This window comes from Heloderma suspectum, chromosome 7, assembly GCF_057233095.1.
Source record: "Heloderma suspectum isolate Gila_16-S chromosome 7, 16-S_ref, whole genome shotgun sequence".
NCBI classification, from domain to species: Eukaryota; Metazoa; Chordata; class Lepidosauria; order Squamata; family Helodermatidae; genus Heloderma; species Heloderma suspectum.
The window spans coordinates 67,588,092-67,609,002 of record NC_139464.1 but is presented as its reverse complement, the minus strand read 5'-3'; the positions used below and the strand labels follow the sequence as shown (position 1 = coordinate 67,609,002).

Here is a 20,911-nt window from a genome sequence, read left to right as displayed (position 1 = left end):
GGTTTTTCTTTCTTTTTATAGTGCTATTTTTTCACCATTGAATTTGGCCTTTGTAAGCAAGATGGGCAACTACGGGCTTACGGAGCTGGTCTTCTATCGTCCATTGGAGAACTCAAGGTATGAATGTCAACAATAAATATCCATAGCTCTCTATTGTTTATGGATAGAAATCAGATCTCTGTTTTGTGTATAAAGGTTCATATTGCTTGTGTGATTTTATACTGATCTCATTGTTATTTTACCTTTTTAAAAACTGCACTGGGAACCGTTTGGCTGAAGGGCAGTATTTAAATGTAGCCCCTCCCCCACAAAAAAAGCATTTTCAAAACTTTACAATTCCAAATGAATCCTGTGATAATTTTCTGTTAATGAATGAATTTGAAAGAAAAGGAGTGACACAAGCAGCCTAAGATGCACATTTGGGATGGAAACAAACCACTTAAATACTGTTCCTAAGCAGTTGTTGTCGTTGTTGTTGTTGTTGTTGTTGTTGTTATTTAGCACCATCAGTGCACATGGTACTGTACAGAACAAAACAATAAAACAACAAATCCCTTCCCCAAAGGCTTACATTCTAATAAAATCACAAAATAAAACCAAAAGGAAGGGAACGGAATGCACCGAACGGGCATGGGAAACACTACAAAAATAAATAACAACATTACTAAACAGTGAATAAAATCTAAACTAAGGTTCCAAAAGCTTTGGAAAAGAGAAAAGGTTTTAGCTGAGATTTAAAAACAGTAAGCAACCATCCACAAATCCTCTGGAAAAGAATTCCAGGAATCAGGAGCAGTTAGAGAGAATGGACGAAGCCAAGGAAGGGAAGAAGAAACCCTTGGGCGAGTAAGAAATATAGCATTTGAGGAGCGAAGAACATGAGTGGAGTTACAGGGTGAAATAAGGGCTGAACACAATACCCAAACCGTGTCCTATTCTGTGACAATTTCCTAGTCTGACCATCAGGATCCTTTCCTCCAGTCATCCAATGCAACAAGTCTTGGAATTTGAGTTGCTAATAATGTACAAATATTAGATGTTCCTGTGTGTAGACCATGTTACAGATCTGAATTCATGCAATCCTAAGCCTATTTAGTTCAAGTCCCACTGAACTCAGTAGAACTTATTTCCAAATAAACATGCATAGAATTGTGCTGCACAAGTAGAATCTGGTTTATATTTTTTTTAATTGTATATCAAATTGGTTAAGATTTGTCTGTTTCAAACTTATGCATCCAACCACTGAACTGAACAGAACTTTCTCCCAGGTAAGTGTATACATGATTATATACATGTATGCATAACCTTTTTGGCCCTGAGGGCCGCATCTGGTTTGGATCAGGGCCATACATGCACACATGGTGTGCGGGCACACATGTACATTCTTCCTCCCCTCCCACATACATACATTGGAGGCAACTGCAGATTTTAGGAAGATTTCTAATACTGATGTGAGGGGCGGGGTCTTAAGGCGGCTGACCATCAATCTAAAGCTGTAATCATTACAGTTTGAGATTGGTGGTCACCAACCTTAAAATGCCCAAGTCAGTATTACAAGTCTTCCTAAAATCTGTACTTGCCTCTGATTTTCAGGTAAAATGTTTAAGCAGTCATGTATTTGCTTACCCAATAGCCTGAAGAAAACAAATCCGCCTTCCCCACCTGGTGGTCTCCGGATGTGTTGGACTGCAACTTCCATAATTCCCATGCTGGTTGGGAATGATGGGAGTTGCAGTCCAACACAGCTGCGAAGGGGGGCACAGACCAGGTTGGGGAAGGCTGAAATAAATAGTATTGAGCCAGCCTTAATGATGGGAAACTATAGTTGTACATTGGAGAGCATTACTCAAGGTGTGGGCATTGTTCTGTATTGTAGAGAATACAGTTCTATAATTTAGAGAGAACAATACACAAGCACTAAAAAAAATCCCAATAGTCATATTTCATATATTTAAGATTACATATCTATAATTTTAGAATATGGCTTAAAGCAGGGGTGGGCAGAAAGTACATCTCCAGATGTTTTGGACTTCAACTCCCAGCTTTCCTGACCACCTGCCACCCTGGCCGGGACTTCCAGAAAGTGAAATCCAAAACATCTGGAGGTCTACCTTCTGGCCACCCTTGGCCTAGAGAACACTGAAGACTACAGAAGCTTTAGACTATGCTTTCTGTTCAGCTACATTACATTGCTATATTTCATGAAGACATAGATTTCCAGTCCTGTGATATTGCATCTTTTCCTGTTGAAAAATGCTCACACAACCAAAACATTTGCTGAAATTAGATAAAACTATCATGGCCTTGATTTAAGCTCAGGTCCTGTAGGTCCATAAAAATAAAATTTTCCAACAGGGCAGTAATATTGGTAAAAACTTAAAGCTAGATGCCTTGTATATATTTATGGCTAGAGTCTCCTTCCATTTGCCTAAACAGTATATCCCACTCTATTGATATCATAAAACCTTTGTGGTAACATCAGCACACATCATCTGAAAATGCCTGCTATCATTGGCAACCTGATAACATTTACGTGTGTAATTTCCAAAAAAAATATTTTCTCCAGTAGTAGAACAACCACAACCACAACTTAAAATCAGTGTAGAGACTCAGGCAACTTTGCCTTGGATGTGACGCACAGAGAGGGTAGCATTTACAGCTAATCTGTTTCCTTCTCACCCTTTGCTAACAAAAGTACTTGCATTAGGTAACTGACAATACGGTTGATTGGTTGCAGGACCAGCATCAAGGGTAGGCACAAGGCCAGATTAAGACATGCTGAGACCCTAAACCATGTCAATATTCAGAGCCACCATACCATAAAAAATAAAGAGATGTGTATTACATTATAATGGAAAGATAAACCATTATATTTGCATATATGCATAGGCAAAGATGCAATGAGAAACAACAAAATAAAACATACTTCTTGCAAAAAAGGGGTGGGGGTGGGAAAGTGGCCAGGAGGGGATTAGCAGAGATTATGCCTAGTGTGGAACGGGACTTCAGGATGTGTTGGTGGGCGAGCTCCTGTTGTCTCTTGTGAGGTCGGAGGTGAGGTTGGGCAACCTGTGAATGATGTGAGTAGTCCAGCAGCCATGGAAGGGAAGTTGATGGGATTGGGTATGGATTGGGATGGGAATGTCAGGGTTCAGAATTTTGGTGGTGGATTTTATCTGAAAAGCTATTTAAGCCAAAGTGATTTCAATTATAATAAACCTTAGTTATCTCCAAAGTAGAACAAACTTTGGCTTGTTCCTAAATCCAACACTGGGTAGGCTTGGCTGGGCTCCTGCGGAAGGCCCATACCCCATCAGGGCCTTATTAACTTGTGCACCCTGGACTTGCTCCTCTTTATCATTACAATCTGCTTGTTCACCTGCCTGTCATTCTGGCCCAGACAATGATGGTGGTGAGAAGGCAGAGCAGTAGATGCTATTGCCTACTTACTTGCTCACTGGCTTTCTGCCTGTCAGCCCAGCAAATGGTACCAATGATGCGAGGATTAGGAGCAATACCAGGTGGTGTCAATGGTGATGAGAAGGTGGGCTCCCAAGGTGGGCTCCTGAAGAAGGGAGCCCATTGAGCAAGCCCTGCTCAAGGGCCCGCAAAAACCTGGAGCTAGCACTGATTGATCGTATCCCAGACTTTGCCTCAGAACAGAGCTTACAATCACATCTTTTAATGCGTGTATTGTTTTCTGAACAAGCGTGAGAGATATAGCGATAGCAGAAACCAAAGTGTTCCATGACAGTGTACAGGGAGGGAGCCAGTTCTAGGGAATACCAGTAGGGAACTGAAACTTAGAACAGCAGCCATTTTGAGATTAATAGTCATAGCAAGAGTAGCTTTATGTTAATTAAAGTTTGATTGTTCCATTCTTCAGTATACCATGTCATCATTTTACAAAGTTTACCGCAGAACTTATTATAGAAGACACTGCCACGTGATGCTATGCTTATGCCCGGAAGTTGAAAGCATACAATGTATAAAATTCTAGTGTTCTTTGAGGTCATAAAATCATTTAAACCAAAACTTTTTAAACCTCTTGACTCTGCTACTCCAGGTCACAAATTCAGTCTTGGTCTAGCAACCATTTTGCCAATAAGGTAAAAAGGAAATTTGATTGTACTTTCTAGGGAACTTAGACCTGTTCGACAGCCACTTCCAGATTTCTTTATTTCTTTAAGACATTTATATACATTGATATCATTTTATTTATATATACATCTCCCCCAGGGCAGTTTATAGTACAAATTAAAGCAATAAATACAATAAGACAGAAACAAGTACAAATACAAAACGGAGTGAAAATGCTTAAAAATGAGTAAAGCTACATAGTAAAATCAATTTTTTAAAAGTTACCTAAGCACCAGTAAAATCCTGGTTAGACTATTGTAGTGTCTTCTATGTAGGGCTTCCTTGGAAGACAGTTCAGAAACTTCAGTTGGTGCAAAATGTGGCAGCCCAGATGTTGATATGGGTAGGGTGGATGGAGCAGGTGACACCAAAGTTTTACCAGTTGTACTGGTTGCCAATGCATTTCCGAGCCCAATTACAGATGCTGGTTTTGAACTTTAACCCCTTAAACAGTTTGAGGCCAGGCTACTTGAATGACTACCTACACTTGCATCAGCCTGCCCATGCTTTAAGATCATCCTCTAAGGGCATCTCTACATGAGGCTTTTATTGTGTGCTTGTGATTGGTCACTCACAGAAGTTTGCAGGTCCTTTACACAGCATCATCAACCTCAAGGGCCTCTCCCGTGCTTTATCCTGTTTTTTAAAGATCTGGGAAAGTCCGGCATTTTTTCTAGAAAAGCGATGAACTGCTGCAATAGTGGCATGTGCTTCTGCAATTCTGCTATACCACAGCGCTATCTAGTGACTGTATAATAAAATATATAGAACTTGCAGAGAAAGGAAATCCTAAAAAAAAAAAAAGCACGTGTAAAGGAGCCAATCTTAATCCTGCAAAGAATCCGGAAGCAGAAGCTCTGGTAAAGGTGCGGGTTAAAATCCTGGTGTAGAGAAGTCTTTACTTATTCTATGTTGCTTTTTCTTGACAGTTATATGACGCTACTGTAATTTGATCTGGTGCTAATTATTCTATATGTTTTAAAGATGCTGTTTTGAGTTGGATGCTGCAGTTTATCATTAGGATTCCACTGCTATTTTATTGTTATTTGTTTTTACTCTTGTTTTTATGCTGTCTCATACATTTGATGTTTTATGGAGATTTTGTTTTCATGAAATATTGTTCTTTTATACTTCTAGGGATGGAAGCTACCTTGTGACCCTAAAATGTGGCTTATCACTAATTTCAATAAAAATAAAGAAATAATAATGAAATACAAGAGATAATTGAAAAGCATGGTAGAATAAAATATTTTTTTTGCCTGGAACCTAAAAGATAACAGAGCAGGTGTCCTTCTTATTTATTTATTTATTTCATTTCTATACCGCCCAATAGCCGAAGCTCTCTGTGCGGTTCACAAAAATTAAAACCAAACAACACACAATAAAACAATTTAAAATATATAGAACATTAAAACCACAATATAACAATACAACCACAATAAAAGCTAGCAGCAGTGCAGGAGTTTAAAATACAGATTTAAAACAGCAAAGATAAAAATTTAGAAAGCTAAAATGCCTGGGAAAATAAAAAGGTCTTCACCTGGCGCCAAAAGGAATACAATGTAGGTGCCAGGCGAACCTCACTAGGGAGCTCATTCCAGAAATGAGCTCCCTAGTGCCACAACAGAAAAAGCCCTCCTCCTAGTAGCCACCCGCCTCACTTCCTTTGGCAGGGGCTCACGGAGAAGGGCCGCTGATGATGATCTTAAGGTCCAGGCAGGCACATATGGGAGGAGGCAATCCTTCAGGTAACCTGGCCCCAAGCCATTAAGGGCTTCTTTGGGCAGGGAGATCAATAACTGGGATGCCACTGCTGAAAAATGCCTTGGTTTGGTCACCAACCTACCTGTGGTGTGGGAGTAGGTGTTTCTTAAGCATTCTTTAGTAGGCATTCCTTAAGGTTGAGGTGGGCAGGAGGTAGATCTCCAGGTGTTCTCTATGTCAACTCCCAGCATTTCTGACCATTGGCCATGCTGGCAGGGCTTATGGGAGCTGAAGTCCAAAACATCTGGAGATCTAGTTTCTCCTCATCCTTGACAGTACCAGGGCCTCAATCCACATCTGAAAGACTGGGATATTTGATCTCAGGAAGAGATAACAGAGCTTCCTTCCCCTGGCTAAGGCATTCTTAGGCAGCAAGCTGACTCACACTTGATCAACGTGCTCTTGGTTGCTTGCCTTGAATTCCTAGCAGCAGCTAGGAACCCAAAATGATTGAGTTATGAGTGTCTCTCTATTTTGGACTGTCTCTTTTAGACCAAGACAGGGAACACACAGCTGCACTACCAAATTGTCCTATAGAAGAAAAATAAAAGCTGCTCTTCTGGAGATGTGATTTATGTTGAGAATATGGGTGACTGATGCTTAGCTCTCTGGGGTATGCTTCCACATCTGAATGTGATACTAAACATGTTTTTAGTTGTACCAGTATTTTTTGACACCTTGTTGTCCCTCTCTTTCCTTTAAAGCCATCTATGAGTGAGTCTTTTGCTGTTAAATTTCACCATTTCCTCAGTCTGTAGGGAACACTGTTTTGCAGGTACTCAGCTCTAAAAATATTTTTGAACCAGGCAAAAATCCAATGGTTAAGCTTGGTCTAAGATGTGGAACACAGGCTTAGGATGCCTGAGGTGTTGCCTGGAATTACAGTTTCATTCATATTGTTTAGGCTAATTAATTGAATACACTCTATCTTTGTGTTTGAGATCATCTTAATACAGAATAACTTGTGAAGACATTTATAGATATTTACATGAGGACTAGTGGAACAGAAATCTTTACAATAACAATTTCAGATTCCAAAATTCAAACACTTTTCAAGACTATGTATGTGCTGTAATGGATGCAAAATTTTGTAGATGGATTGCAAGATGTCTCAGTTAAGACTCTGGATCTTCTACCAGAGCCATCCAAAACCTGGTGCCCTCTAGCTGTTGTGGACTCCAACTTCCATTAGCCCTAGCCAGCATGGCCAATAGTCAGGAATCTTGGAAGTTCTGGAGAGCACTAGGTTGGGGAAGGCTGTGCTAGCATTTTGGGTATTACTCAAGGTTCTAGTTTTGACTTACAATATCCTACACATACCATCTTCCTCTATGTCTGATTGTTAGCCTTAAAATGCAGTGAGAATGCCTTCTTAGTAAAACAACCTGTGTACCAAGCATCTTTCTGGGGAGGCTGGCATGTTGGGGATGCCTGGTACTTTTTTCAAGGATCATCATGAAGCAAAGATAGTGATTGGATGGTTAATGATGGAGAAGTGAACCAAAGCTATCCAGAACATTCTTTGCCACCCATTCAGTACCAAATTCATACCTTGTTTGAACATTCATAACATGACATGGCTTCCTGTAAGTGGCATATTTGGCCAATCCAATCCTATTTCAGATGAGAGAATATAGAGCTAGATATCATTTCTCTTTTATTTTGTCACAAAGAAGCTGATCTAATACAAATAAGGAATATTATCTAATAGCTCTTCTCTTCCTCCTATGTCCATATACATGTCTGCATACATACCTGCCTTTTATCAACATACAACAAAAACATGACAAATTGATCATCATATATTCTTGTCACTTCTAGGCCTGAATTCATTGTCATATGATATTGGCTGTGAAACAAATGAAACAGGTTGTGTGAATGACCCTGATGAGATTCAAATTTTACCTATATGGGTGAACATCTGTTGCTTCTGCTTTGGACTAGAATAATAGAATCATAGAATTGTAGGGTTGGAAGGGGCCTACAAGGCCATCGAGTCCAACCCCCTGCTCAATGCAGGAATTCAAGTCAGAGCATCCCTGACAAATGGCTGTCCAGCCTCGTCTTGAAGGCCTCCAGTGTGGGAGAGCCCACCACCTCCCCAGGTAATTGGTTCCATTGTCGTATTGCTCTAACAGTCAGGAAGTTTTTCCTGATGTTCAGCTGGAATCTGGCTTCCTGTCACTTGAGCCCATTATTCCATGTCCTGCACTCTGGGATGATCGAGAAGAGATCCTGGCCGCCTTCTCTGTGACAACCTTTCAAGTAATTGAAGAGCACTATCATATCTCCCCTCAGTCTTCTCTTCTCAAGGCTAAACATGCCCAGTTCTTTCAGTCTCTCTTCATAGGGCTTTGTTTCCAGTCCCCTGATCCCCTGACTAACTGATAAGTTTAGCTACACTACTGATTGTGGTTGGAATATTTATTGATAAACTTATCCTCTTCAAATTTGATAATTTCAGACACTTCTGCATGTAGAAATATATCTTAGGTATTCTTGATTATGTAATCATTTGGGGAGGGGGGATCTAACAGCAATAGATTTTTGAATAAACATTGATTTACCCTATTCATGATGAATGACCACTCTGGATAAAACACATGAAATGAGCAACTGTTTGAGAGCATACTGCACTATAAAAACTGGGTGAATAGAAACACTTGAGAATTCTGTAATATAATTTAACAGATGATGTTGTGTATTTTGCAGCATGCTCTTTCTGATAAAGCCAGTGTGAAAACATTTGATCCAAAGACAACCTGCTTGCAAGAATGCCTTATCACAACTTTCCAGGAAGCATACTTTGTCTCAGAAAGTTTTGAAGAAGCCAAAGAAAAGATGAGGCAAGTTGTTTCCCCTGATCCTTAAAAACAACCCTAAAATATAATTTTCTCTTATCTGTAGGTGCAGAAATAGGAGTTAATTTTCTTTTTTCTTTTTTTTCTTCTTTTAGAGACTTTGCAAAATCAATCAACCGTCCCTTCTCTGTATATTTCAACCCATATACCCAAAGCATCGAAACTCTGAAAGATACCAGAAGTATTGAAAATGTTGTCCAGGATCTTCGGAGTGACCTCAACACTGTGTGTGATGCTTTAAGCAAAATGAACAGATATTTGGGGATATGATGTCTTCGGTGTTGTAGCTCTGGAGCACAGCTATCCCAGCACTATTATGAGATGCCATTACCTTTTTAACACTGTCTGTTCCCTCTCTATTGCATGGTCATTGCACTTGCCCAGTGTGTCATTCTATCCAACTGTAGCTTCTGATATGCTAATGCTAACATGCAAATTCACAAGGAAATGGAACATATGTTATTTATTTGTTTGTTTCAATGTCTGTCTCACCACTGGTGAAATTGAAAAGCCCGTAAGGCAGCTTGCAAATGCATAAAAATCAATAAAACATGCAATTCTATCAATAAAAGGACACATTAAAGACAAAATGCATCACTGAATTATGGAACAAGAGCAGTCACAAAATAAAACTACAATAAGAACCTTATAGTCTCCAAAATAACATAGTTTTTGCTAGTTTCCTGGAGACTGTAGCAAACAGGCCTAATGAACTTCATTGGAGAAGGAGTACCATAAAGTTGGTACCACAGCCAAAAAGATCCTCTCTGCCCTTTGTCCCAGCCAACTCGGTTTTAAATAATGATGGCAGTTAATGCAGGGCCTGACCTGATTATCTTAGCACAAGGGGGAGTTCATGTGGGTGAAAGTGTTCCTGGAGCTACCCTGAGGCTAAACCGTGCAGGCCTCTAAAAGTTATGACCAGCACTTCAAATTGTGCCTGGAAATAAACTGGGAGCAATGCCATTCATTCCGCACAGGTGTAACCCACTCCTTGCAGCTTACTCCTGTTAATAAGCAGGTGGCCGCACACTAAACCAGTTGTAGTTTCTGGATGCTCTTCAAAGGCAATACCATGTTGAGCACATTACAATAGGTCCAGCCTTAAAGGTATCAATGCATGCATGGCCAGGGCCCTCTTCTCTAACTATCTGCACAGCTGGAACGGATAAAAGGCACTTTGGGCAATGGCGGCTACCTAGGCCTCCAGGACTTGAGCTAGATCTACTTCTAAACCCAGGGTGGGGAACCTCAGGCCTGAAGCCCAAATCTAGAAAGCCACGCCCCTTCCCAGGGCCCACTCTCTTTCCCCCTGACCGCCCAGGTGGTTTCCTGGTTTTGTTTTGGTTTCTTTGCAGCTGTTCCCTCTTTCTAAAAGCTTAAAATGCCTCTCTTAAGGCTTAGTTACTGGCAATGAGAGCTTTAAACTACAATATTTTTGTATTTTTGACCCCACTGCTTTTGCTTTTGGCCCCACCCACCTTGAGAATTTTTCCGAAATTGAATTTTGATCCTTGGGCTGAAAGAGGTTTCCCACCCCTGTTCTAAACTTACCCTTCAGAGAGAGTGCAGCCTCATGTAGAATAGATGAACCAGCAACTCCCAGATATAGCCAGCAATTCAGATGAGATTATGGGCTTCTCTATACAAGGCTGATATCCTGCAATTGAGATTGGTTACTCACAGAAGTTTGTGGGCGCTTTACATGATGTCATCAACCTCCAGGGCTTCTCCCATGCTTTGTGACCATTTCTACAGCTTTATTTGTAACAGGGAAAATAGACTGTTTTAAAATGGTAATTTGGATCTCTCAGTGTAATTACAGAGTTGCGTTATAATCACAGCTGTATCCTAGTACTATCTAGTGGCTGTATAATAAAACATATAGAACTTGCAGATAAAGGAAATCCTCAGAAAAAAAAAGGACGTGCGTGTAAAGCGCCGATCTTAATCCTGCAAAGAATCTGGAAGCAGAAGCCCAGGTAAAGTGGTGAGATAGAAGTCCTGATGTAGAGAAGCCCTATATGCTGGTGGTTACATGTTTATTCATCACTTGAGGGCTGCAGCATCAAGTGTTGACTTGCATGTGAATGAGCCCTCAGCAAACACCCCACCATCGCCTCAGCCACAATGCTTTGCAACAGAGTCAGTGAGTCATCACGTTTTGAATAATCAAGTGATGATGATTATAGGTGTGCAAGGCCATGTAGCTGTCCTCTGCAAATGTGATACTAAAAAAATCTTACTTGCCGTTGATGTTTTCTTCAACAAGTAGTTTCCTGGGAAAGGCAAATATAAGACATGTCTCCTCTTTTCCATTAGGGATACACATTGTTTTCCCTTTACAACTACTGGGGGCCCAAGATAACTTTTTCTTTTTTGCAGTGGGACATCTGCAAAGTTTTCATTTTCCTTGTAAACGTATTTCTTCCTGGCTTAGTGGTGACTATTTTTCCTCCTCTATCTGTATGTTTTGATGTCTCTTGTGACTCAGCTGAATGGTGCTTTATGTAACACTGTGAAGTGTAAGAACACCATAGATTTCAGTTAAATGGTCACTGGAGGATGCAGAGGATAACATGCATAATGGAAAAATATTTCAAAGCAGCCGCATAATTATAAAGCATTGAAGCATTCTCTCTCTCTCTCTCTCTCATCTCTGTGTATGTACATTTTTATTTATTTTTATTTTATTTACAATATTTATATACTGCTCCACATCAAAGATTTCAGAGTGGCAAACCACAAGATAAAAGAATAAAACCCCATAATTAAAACAAATAAAACATTTTAAAAGAACAGATTCTGAACTTAATAAACCACAGCTGGTCCCTCAGGGAAGACCTCTAAAAATAGCAGTGTCTTCAGGAGGTGCCAAAAACAACACAACGTTGGTGTCTGCCTGACCTCTGAAGGCAGGGAATTCCACAGAAAGGGGGCCACCACATTGAAGGCTCTTTTCCTGGTGGACTCCAAACGGGCCATGGGTCCATGTGGAACCACCAGGAGCATGCCTTGCGATTATCTGTGACTGTGCAGGTTGATAAAGAAGGTGGCACTTCCTCACGTATCCTGGTCCCAAGTTGTTTAGGGCTTTGTACGCTAGTACTAAAACCTTAAACCTGGCCCGGTAGTGAATAGGCAGCCACTGCAGTTCCCTCAGCAAAGGAGTTACAAGCTGAAAAGGGGCAGCTCCTGACAACAGCCGAGCTGCTGCGTTCTGCACTCGCTCCAACTTGCAGAGCAGCCTTAGGGGCAGCCCTACAGAGAGTGCATTGCAGTAATCGAGTCTTGACTCTTGAGGTTACTAATGCCTCAATATATGAACATGAGTTGGCTTCAGAGTGTCCCTTCCATGAACAGAAGAGACTCAGATCCAGAAGAGGCCCCTGCTAGAGTAAAGGGTCTCTGTTTGTGATTCCCCCTTTCCCCTGCAGCCCCTGTGCCACATCCCACATCATTCCGGTGGCTCTCCCTTCTCAACCACTCAGAGCAGCTTTGAGGGGGCAAAGAGGGCTGTAGGGGAATCAGCAAAAAATCACCTTCCCTATTCCTTCAGTGGTTGCATCCCTAGAGGTTAGGGCAGGGATGGGGACGCTCAGGCCTGGAGACCACATCTGGTCCTCCTGGTGTCCTCCTTATCTGGCCCTCCTGGCATCCTAATCTGGCCCTCTGGGGTTTCCTAGAAGGTCAAGCCCCTTTCCCACAACCATTGGTAGTTTCCAGGTGCAGCTTTTCCCCATGTTAAAAAGCTGGAAGGCAGTAAGAGCTTTAAGCTAAAACATGCTGGTGGTTTTTGTTTTTGCATTTTTGGCCCTGCACACCACTGGAATGTGGCCCCCGAGAGCTTCTCCAAAATTGAATCCACCTCTTTGCTGAAATGGGTCCCCCATTGCTGGATTACAGGGATCCTTATACCTAATCTATGGATTCCATGAAGTAATACAAAGACCCCTTTCGCCGTTCCTCATACGCTTTCCTAAGAGATGCCAGGAATAAAGAAATTAAAGGGTGTTTAGGCTGCAATCTGTTGAACACACTGGGGCTTGCTTCTGAGTAAATATGCTGTTTTAGCTAATTATCTATCTTATTCTTAGCTGACTGATAGATGGAAAGAAATATTACAACATATCAATTAAAGTGATGCTTTATTGGGTTGTTTAATCAGACATAATTTGTCTCAGCTAAATAGCAAGAGAAATAACATATTGTTTCAAAATTCCTCTTAAATTCATTGCCTAAATCAAGAGATATAAATTGGTGTGTGTGTGTGCGCGTGTGTGCGTGTGACTTGTTCTGAACAAAGGGAGACTCTCTTTCACGGAGGGCAGCTCTGATTACAAACAGCTCTAAAAAATTCAAAATATTTATTTATTTATTTATTGCATTTACATCCTGACTTTTTTTCCTCTTGCAAGGAACCCAAGGAGGCGTACATTATCCCCCTCCTCTCCATTTTATCCTCACGACAACAACAACCCTGTGAGGTAGGTTGGGCTGAGAATCCTTGACTGGCCCAAAGTCATTCAGTGAGCTTCCATGGCCGAGTGGGGACTAGAACCTGGATCTAGTCTCCACTCGACTCCCAGTCCAACACAATTTGTGATTGAATGCGACAAATTAATCACAAACTGCACTTGGCTCCAGAGAAATGGTAGATTCTAAATTAGCTATGGAAATCCTGTTATTTTCCCTTGCTTGTTTACTCTCTGGGGCCATCATGTCTTCCTTTCTGCATTATCCAGAGGTCTTTACACAGAGGTTTCTAGCTGTGTGTAAGTGATGTTTATTGGTAGGCCACTTTCAACTTTCACATGAGCAAGGTCATCCCAAGTAACCTGATGGAAGCCATCTTTTTGTTGCTTTTTATTTTCATTTAGTTCGTGAAATGAAAGCAGTTTGGGCAGGCCATGCTAACAGAAGTAATGTTCCAGTGGTGTATATCTTTGGCAGGGTTGGCCCTAGGAAATATAGCACCCTGGGTGAGAAACATCACCCCTGTCCCCATGCATCTTACAGCTTTCTTTTATTATTATTATGTTTGATCTTTATAGTGTTTATAGCTTGGTACTGTTGCCTGAAAGTAAAACCATGTTCTGACAATATTTATCTAGAACAAATGACATCAAACTGGAAACTGAAAAAGGCAATATTTTAAAGCTAATGGATGGAAATTCATTTCTATAACTAATACCAAAACAGCCTGTAGAACCTCTTTTTAAAAGGATAAGAACACTTACTGCTTTCCTTTGCCCTCTGACAGTGCACCCAACAAACCTTGAGTCACCAAGCTCAGCAGAGCATCCCCTTCAGCGTGACACTCAGGGCAAACACCCGTCTCACCCACCTCTAAGGCTGGCCTTCAGGGATGGATCATTGATATTTCCTGGAATCGCTGGTTCAGGGAAAGTAACCATTCATGTCATGTGTTGAATTTAAGCATCAAACAAGCAAACATCAGCAATGATAATCAGAATAGTCGAAAGGTCACGTTATTATCACAAACATCTGGGAAGACTGGTAAGGCCCAAATCATCTGTGCAAGCTATTCTCTTGGTGGTTGCTCAAAGGGCAACCAGGCATCAGCTTCAGATGGCAAAGCCAGCATTCAGGCGACGTCAGTCATGCCAATGCAGACTGCAAAAGGAAGAGAGAGAAAAAAAGAGGTTCTTTTGGATGTGGTGGAAATTGCTGAATCAGGTGTGGAACCATTTCCACCAAATGGCTTGACACATGGAGTTGCCTGCACCTAGTTGTGTGTCAAGATGGCTGCCTGAAAGTGTGTTTACCAAGAGCCTTTCTACATGAGTCTTTTATTGTGTGCTCAAAATCCCTCACTCATAGTAGTTGGTGGGCCCTTTACATGACATCATCATCCTCCAGGGCCTCTCCTGTGCTTTGCAACCATTATTGTGTTTTGTTTTTTTAAAAAAAAAATTGAGGAAAGTGCAATACTTTTCTGAATGGCATTCCATAGCATGGAGTTGTTTAGTTCTGCTACACCATCTAGTGGCTGTATAATGAAACATATAGAAAGGCAGAGAAAGACACCACCACCCCCCGCATGTGTAAAGGAGCCCATCTTAATTCCACAAAGATTCCAGAAGCAGAAGCCCTGGTAAAGGTAAGGGATAAAAACCTCATGCAGAAATGCCTGAAGTGTCAGTTTAGGAGATTGGATGTAAATCTTGAACACATCTGATTGCTGTGGTCCACATCGTAGAGGGCTTCAGTTTGTACTCATTCTCATTTCCTTTGGGGAAAGGGTGTAGTTCAGTGGCAGGTCCCAGGTTTAATCCCTGGCATCTCCAGAGGGCTGAAAAGACTCCAGTCCGGAACCCTGGAGGCCTGCTGCCAGTCAGTGCATACAATACTGAGTGGACTAATGGCGAGATGCAGTTTAAGGCAGTTTCCCCTGTTCCTATGAAAGCTGCTAAGGCAATGTGGATTGTGAAGTCAACAGAGAGAGCTGGACCTATTATGTTTTACTTCCGCATGATTCAAGAGGTGCACCTCAGCCACCTCTATGACACTGGAGGGGTTCCTGGTGCATATATCTTGGGCTGCATGCAGCTTCATTGGTTCCTGTTAAAATACATTTCCATCCCAGGCATCTGTTTGGCTTACTTGTGCAGTTGGGCCAGGCTTAACCACATGGCCAGGACAGGTTGCGGCTGTCAGTGCGGCCATTGTGTGCAGACAGGAGTGTGCTCAAGTGGTTGCCTTTCCCAGGATCACTTCCTGCATTTCTAGTTGTACTGTTGCTATATGGGACTGGATGCACTACTCTCCTCACTTTCTTAGGCCCTTGTTATACCTTGTGAGGGATGGGTACCACAGAGGGGAGAAAACTAAGAGCTTTTCTACATGAGGCTGTTAATCCACTGTAACTACTTTTGGTTTCCTCGCAGAATGGAGATCCAAGAACTATATGAAAAGCATTTCCTTTCCTGCTTTTTCACTACATAATCTCTAGGTGGCACTGTGGTATAGCAGAATAGCACAATTACACAGGAGGAACTTGCACTTTCTTTCCCTTTCACAATTAAATGCTGGCTTTTTCCTGCTTTAAAAACAAAACAAAACTGGCTGAACATGCTGGTTAGACCAAGATTAAACCAAGAACATGAGATTAAACATGAGGTTTAAGAGATTAAACCAAGAACATGAGCAGGCTGAAAGAGTTCTGTATTACTTAGACTATGTCTCTTTGCTATTCAGTCCTCATCCATTAGCAGCCACTCAAGAGTAGCAAGTGACTCTTGTCCAGAAGTTTTGCAAATGTCTTTCTGCTTCCCACTTTAAAAGAGTCTAATAACTCTCTTGTAGCACTTCACCAGGAAATTGTAGGCTATCAGAATTTACTTCAGTGGATCTCAGAAACACTATAACAGAAATAACAGAATCAACTTGCCTTCTTTAGGTAATCAAAAGCAAAAGAATCTTGACTGTGAAGCAACCAACCTCCACTCCAAGAACTACTGAAATGGGCTCTTCTTGACACATTCCCCTCTTTGATTAGCCCTGTGCAGAGAAAGCTGTAAGCATCATTATCATGTCCGCATTTATTCTAAGGTATTCTGAAAGTGTCCAGAGCTTTTTGGTTTTGTTTTGTTTAAAGAAACAGCACATCTTAATTACATAGAGTTAAGAAGTAAATCTTAGAATGGATTAGAGACCAGCTGCTGAAATTCCATAGACGGTTTAGGATTAATGAAGACAACGTCTTCTGTGAAGATGTAACCTTATCACTGAAATGAACCACTGTGAAGGGTTCCTGCTACTAAAGTGTGCTTAATGCAATGGTTTAATGTTAATATAGGAGACACAGTTAAAATAAATGAAATGTTACGGGATGTTGCAAGATGACTACTTACCCTTTCCTTATTCAAAGGTTTTGAATAAGGCAGATGGCAAATTGCCATCTTAGTAAGGCCTAACTGGATATTATCTTGGCTAATGCATGGTCCCAAGCCTGTGCATGGGAGAGTGGGGCAGGGGACATGTTATGCCCAGTGCAGGCTGATGGCTCCAATTATTGGTTCTGACTGAAACCCAGGGTGGATTTACCACTCCACTGACATTAGATCCATCAGTCTCCACTGGGTATGCCTGACCCAGACCCAGCTCAGTTTATGCCTGACTCTGCACAGCCTGAAGACCATGTGGAATCCCCTGATGCTAGTGCTACCCCAGGCCCCTCCAGCATCTGTAGGGAAACTACACTGGGCTCTTTAACAGTGGTGGAACCTAAGGAACCCATGGACAGGGGCCCTGAGGATGGTGCCAGAGGAAGAGGCTGAGCAGTTGCCCAATCCAAGAGTGTGCCAACATCAGAAGCTGGAGGCACAGGCCGCCTCTCAGAGAAGAGGCATGTGCTGCCAGGCTCCAAAGCACCAGTCTCCTTGAGAGTAAAGGTCTACTCAAGAGCAAAGGTCTCCTCAGAAGTAGGGAGGCTCTGAAGCTTAGTCTGATGGCTTGCAGCTGTATGTGCCTCCCCTGCTTGAAACATTGCTTCCTTAACCCTGGGTATGTGCTGGGATACCTTGGGCCGATCTACATTGCACCCGCCATCGCAATGAATTCGGTGTCCCGTCAGGTTAAATGCTCTCGCATTAAAACGTGATTATTCACACTCACCCATTTTCCCTGTTGCAGTGCTTCATCGAATGTGCGAGCTCAGTTCACACTCGAGCGCTGTGCTGTTTTCCTGCATGCGCTTGTCTGATCTCCGATGCTAAGCGGGGTCGGCCCCAGTCAGGAGTTGGATGGGCGACCACCTGGGAATCAGGCTTCCTGCACTGAGCAGGGGGTTGTTGCATCCCCACAAATGACAGTAAGTTTTACCCCCTCCTATCCCCAGCTCTGGATGTTTTTTTTTTAAAAATTCAGGCGTTATCCTCACAGAATCAGGGCTTCTCTGCGATGTTTTTTTTTTTCTAATTAAGGCATGATCTTCGAAGCTGTGACTCATGTCTTCTTGTCTTCTTCCAGCTACCGATTGCATAGCGTCCTCAGCAGCCCCTGTTTCCTCAGCAACAAGCAAAGAGCTGGATGTGCACGCACTTGTCCGATCTCGGAAGCTAAGCGGGGTCAGCACTGGTCAGTTGGATGGAAGCTTCACAACCTCGAAGCTTTGAAGATCATGCCTCAATTAGAAAAAAAAAATCACGGAGAAGCCCCGATTCTGCGAGGATAATGCCTGAATTTAAAAAAAAAAAAACATCCAGAGATGGGGATAGGAGGGGGTAAAACTTAATCTCATTTGAAGGGATACAACAACTCCCTGCTCAGTGCAGGAAGCCTGATTCCCAGGCGGTCTCCCATCCAAGCACTGACGGGGACTGACCCTGCTTAGCTTCCGAGATCAGACAAGCATGTGCACATCCAGCCCTTTGCTTGTTGCTGAGGAAACAGGGGCTGCTGAGGAAGCTATGCTATCAGTAGCCGGAAGAAGACATGGGGCCGTTGAGAGCTATGATTGGACGGGAGGGAAATACAAACACTGCCGCATATGGACAGGCGGGGGAGGGGACTACGACTGGATATGGTAGCAAAGGCGGAAAATCAGAGCACATTAAGGGGAAATACCGGGATATTAGGGTATTGAAAGCGGGAGCACGGAAGTGGGAAATTCCGGTTCCAATTTGAGGCGGCTACTGCGTAGTGTGAAAGGCGGGTGGTGAAACCTAATTGGAAGCGAAAAAAGGTGGTAAGTGTAGATCCAGCCCTTTTCCCCCTTCTTTTGAAATTGCTTTCTTTGCAACATCATATGTCTCAATGAGGCATTGTCCTCATTACATCGCCAGCACCTAGCAGAGCTAGCCAGCTTCTTCTTAGCAAGCCTCTGTGGTGTCCAATATACATGAAACATCAACTTTTGTTGAATCAGTCTCAAATTTAAATCTATAGGAATAGTACGTCTGGAAGCTAACACAACTTTCCATTGATTAAACTGCATAAAGCATTCCAATCCCTTATTCCATTCATCTCTGACCTTCTGAGTATCTACTTTACTACATTCTAAAAGACTTTTATAGACAGCTATTGTAGGCTTAGCTTCCTGTAAGGAACCAATTAGTTCCTCCAACAATGCAGGAGGTGCCGAAGCACTCATCGCGGATGAGCTGTATATAGACTCTAACAAATGCTGAAGCTGAATATACTGCCAACCAGTACTAGATGATAAATGGTGTCGCATCTACAATAGGTAAACTGGTACGAATTCATCATCTAAAACTATTAGCTGATCTAAAGTATAAATTCCATTGTCAGCCCAACTCCTCCACGTAAAAGGTCGTCTCTCTGTTTTCAAAACTGGGTTCTCCCATAAGGTTAGTTTAGCATGAGAATATGATGGATCAAACTGCAGCTGGTGAGCTGTCGAGGTCCAAATCTCTCCCACTGCCAAAACTGTTGGAAGAGCGGTAGAGATTCCTTCCTTTTCAATATACCTAGATCCTAATGCCATCCCGCCAGAAAGGGGCACCAAATGATTTGACTTCTCAAGAGTGAAGTTCTACTCAAGAGCAAGGGTCTCCTCAGAAGTAGGGAGGCTCTGAAGCTTAGACTGATGGTTTGCAGCTGTACCTGGGTGTGGGCTAGGACTGGGAGACCTGGCTATATAGGCCTTCAGTTGAGAGCCACTAGAATAACATTCTTATTTCAGTTCCTAGGATTTTGAAACAAGGGGAGGCTGGTGAATCTGATTTCGGTGGGGCCTAGAGTTTCCATTCTGAGGTTTAGTTACAACCAGCTGGAAATCTAAAGGAGCTATCCAAGGTTCTGGACCCTGTCCCCAAATGGGTCCAGCATCTTGGAAAGCTCCTTTAGACCTCTGGCTGTTTGTAACTGAAACCCAGAATGGAATCTCCACCACACAGAAATCAGATCCACCAACCTCCCCTGCTTGAAACATTGCTTCCTTAACCCTGCTACTTCTTGGACTGATCTCTTGTGCTGCTGCCCACTGGACCCTTGGAAAGACCCTGCTTTGAACTGGCCCTTTGCTGGAATGATAAAACTGTGCTTTTGACCTTTTGCCTGCCTGCTGACTTTGCTAAACAGATTTGCCCATAGTTGGCTGCAGGGCTGAGCCTGACCCAGCTATAGCAGGACAGGAAGACTGGGGGTTCTGAGTGGTACTTAACTCTTCTTACATCTCCCTTGCAAACCCGTCCCTCTGCCGAGGCCATTCATCTCCTAGCTGGGCTTCTTTTCTGTTTGAATTCAACTGGAGCAAAACCCTGGGTAGTATCCAAAGCAATACAACCCAGAATGTAAATTAGATTGTGCCAGCATAACCAACCTCTAGCACAATGGCAATAGTGCTTGCTGGCCTGATGGGTTTTCCAGGGAAACCTGTCATGCCAGCAACCACAATAGGCATTGTGCTAGACGTCATTTACGCTTTCACAATAGTATTTACATTAGTGGAAGTGTCATGTTGGATACTGCTCCCTCCCTGGTGCTGGGGGTGCGGAGGGATTGCATGGAATGGCGGACAGCAGAAAGGTTAAGCATCCCATCATGCCTACTGATGCACCGCTGCAGCTACCCCTAACCCAGCATTAGCATTACGAGGGAAAGGAGGAGATGGGGACTCTGGGCTTCTCTCATAATGTCCAGTTTGGTCCGTGAGGCTGGGTGCTATAACATATTGGCAGGAGAACATAATTTTTTCCTCTGTTGTTCCCACTGTTAGGCCTAGAACCAATGGGTGGAAATTGCAGGGAAGCAATTTCCTAATGGTAAGTTTTCCTAATGGCTGTTTGTCAGCGGAACTGTCTTGGGAGGTGATGGGCTCTCCTTCTCTGGGAGTGTTTAAGCAGAGGCTGCCTGGTCATCTGTCAGTGTTGCTGCAGATGCACCCTGTATGGAACATCCTGCACTGAGCAGGGGATTGGACTAGAAGACCACCAAGGTCCTTTCCATGTCTATGGTCTATGAACCTGGCAAAGGCAGGTGGAACATGATGCAAGCACTCACCACAGGAAGTCAGAAGAGCAGACCAATCCTGGTGCCCTGGTCTTGACCTATTCATTTCTCAGCCTTGTGGATGAGAGGGAGGGCAAGCAGGGGTTGTCATATCCCACACATATGGGACATGGGGATCAAAGCCACTGAAACAGTGCATCCCATCCCCA

General features: G+C 42.7%; 1 protein-coding gene across 2 annotated transcripts in view; it reads left to right on the top strand.

Moving 5' to 3' along the window:
• The window catches only part of TPH2 (tryptophan hydroxylase 2), a 92,383-nt gene extending 80,985 nt beyond the window's left edge, over positions 1-11,398 (top strand). For both annotated transcript variants that reach the window (XM_084810480.1, XM_084810481.1), the window contains exons 9-11: positions 22-117; positions 8,617-8,750; positions 8,861-11,398. In XM_084810480.1, coding sequence (XP_084666606.1) covers positions 22-117; positions 8,617-8,750; positions 8,861-9,035 — 405 coding nt within the window. In that variant the 3' untranslated portion in view covers positions 9,036-11,398. The remainder of the gene's footprint in view (positions 1-21; positions 118-8,616; positions 8,751-8,860) is intronic.
• The last annotated feature ends 9,513 nt before the right edge of the window (positions 11,399-20,911 follow it).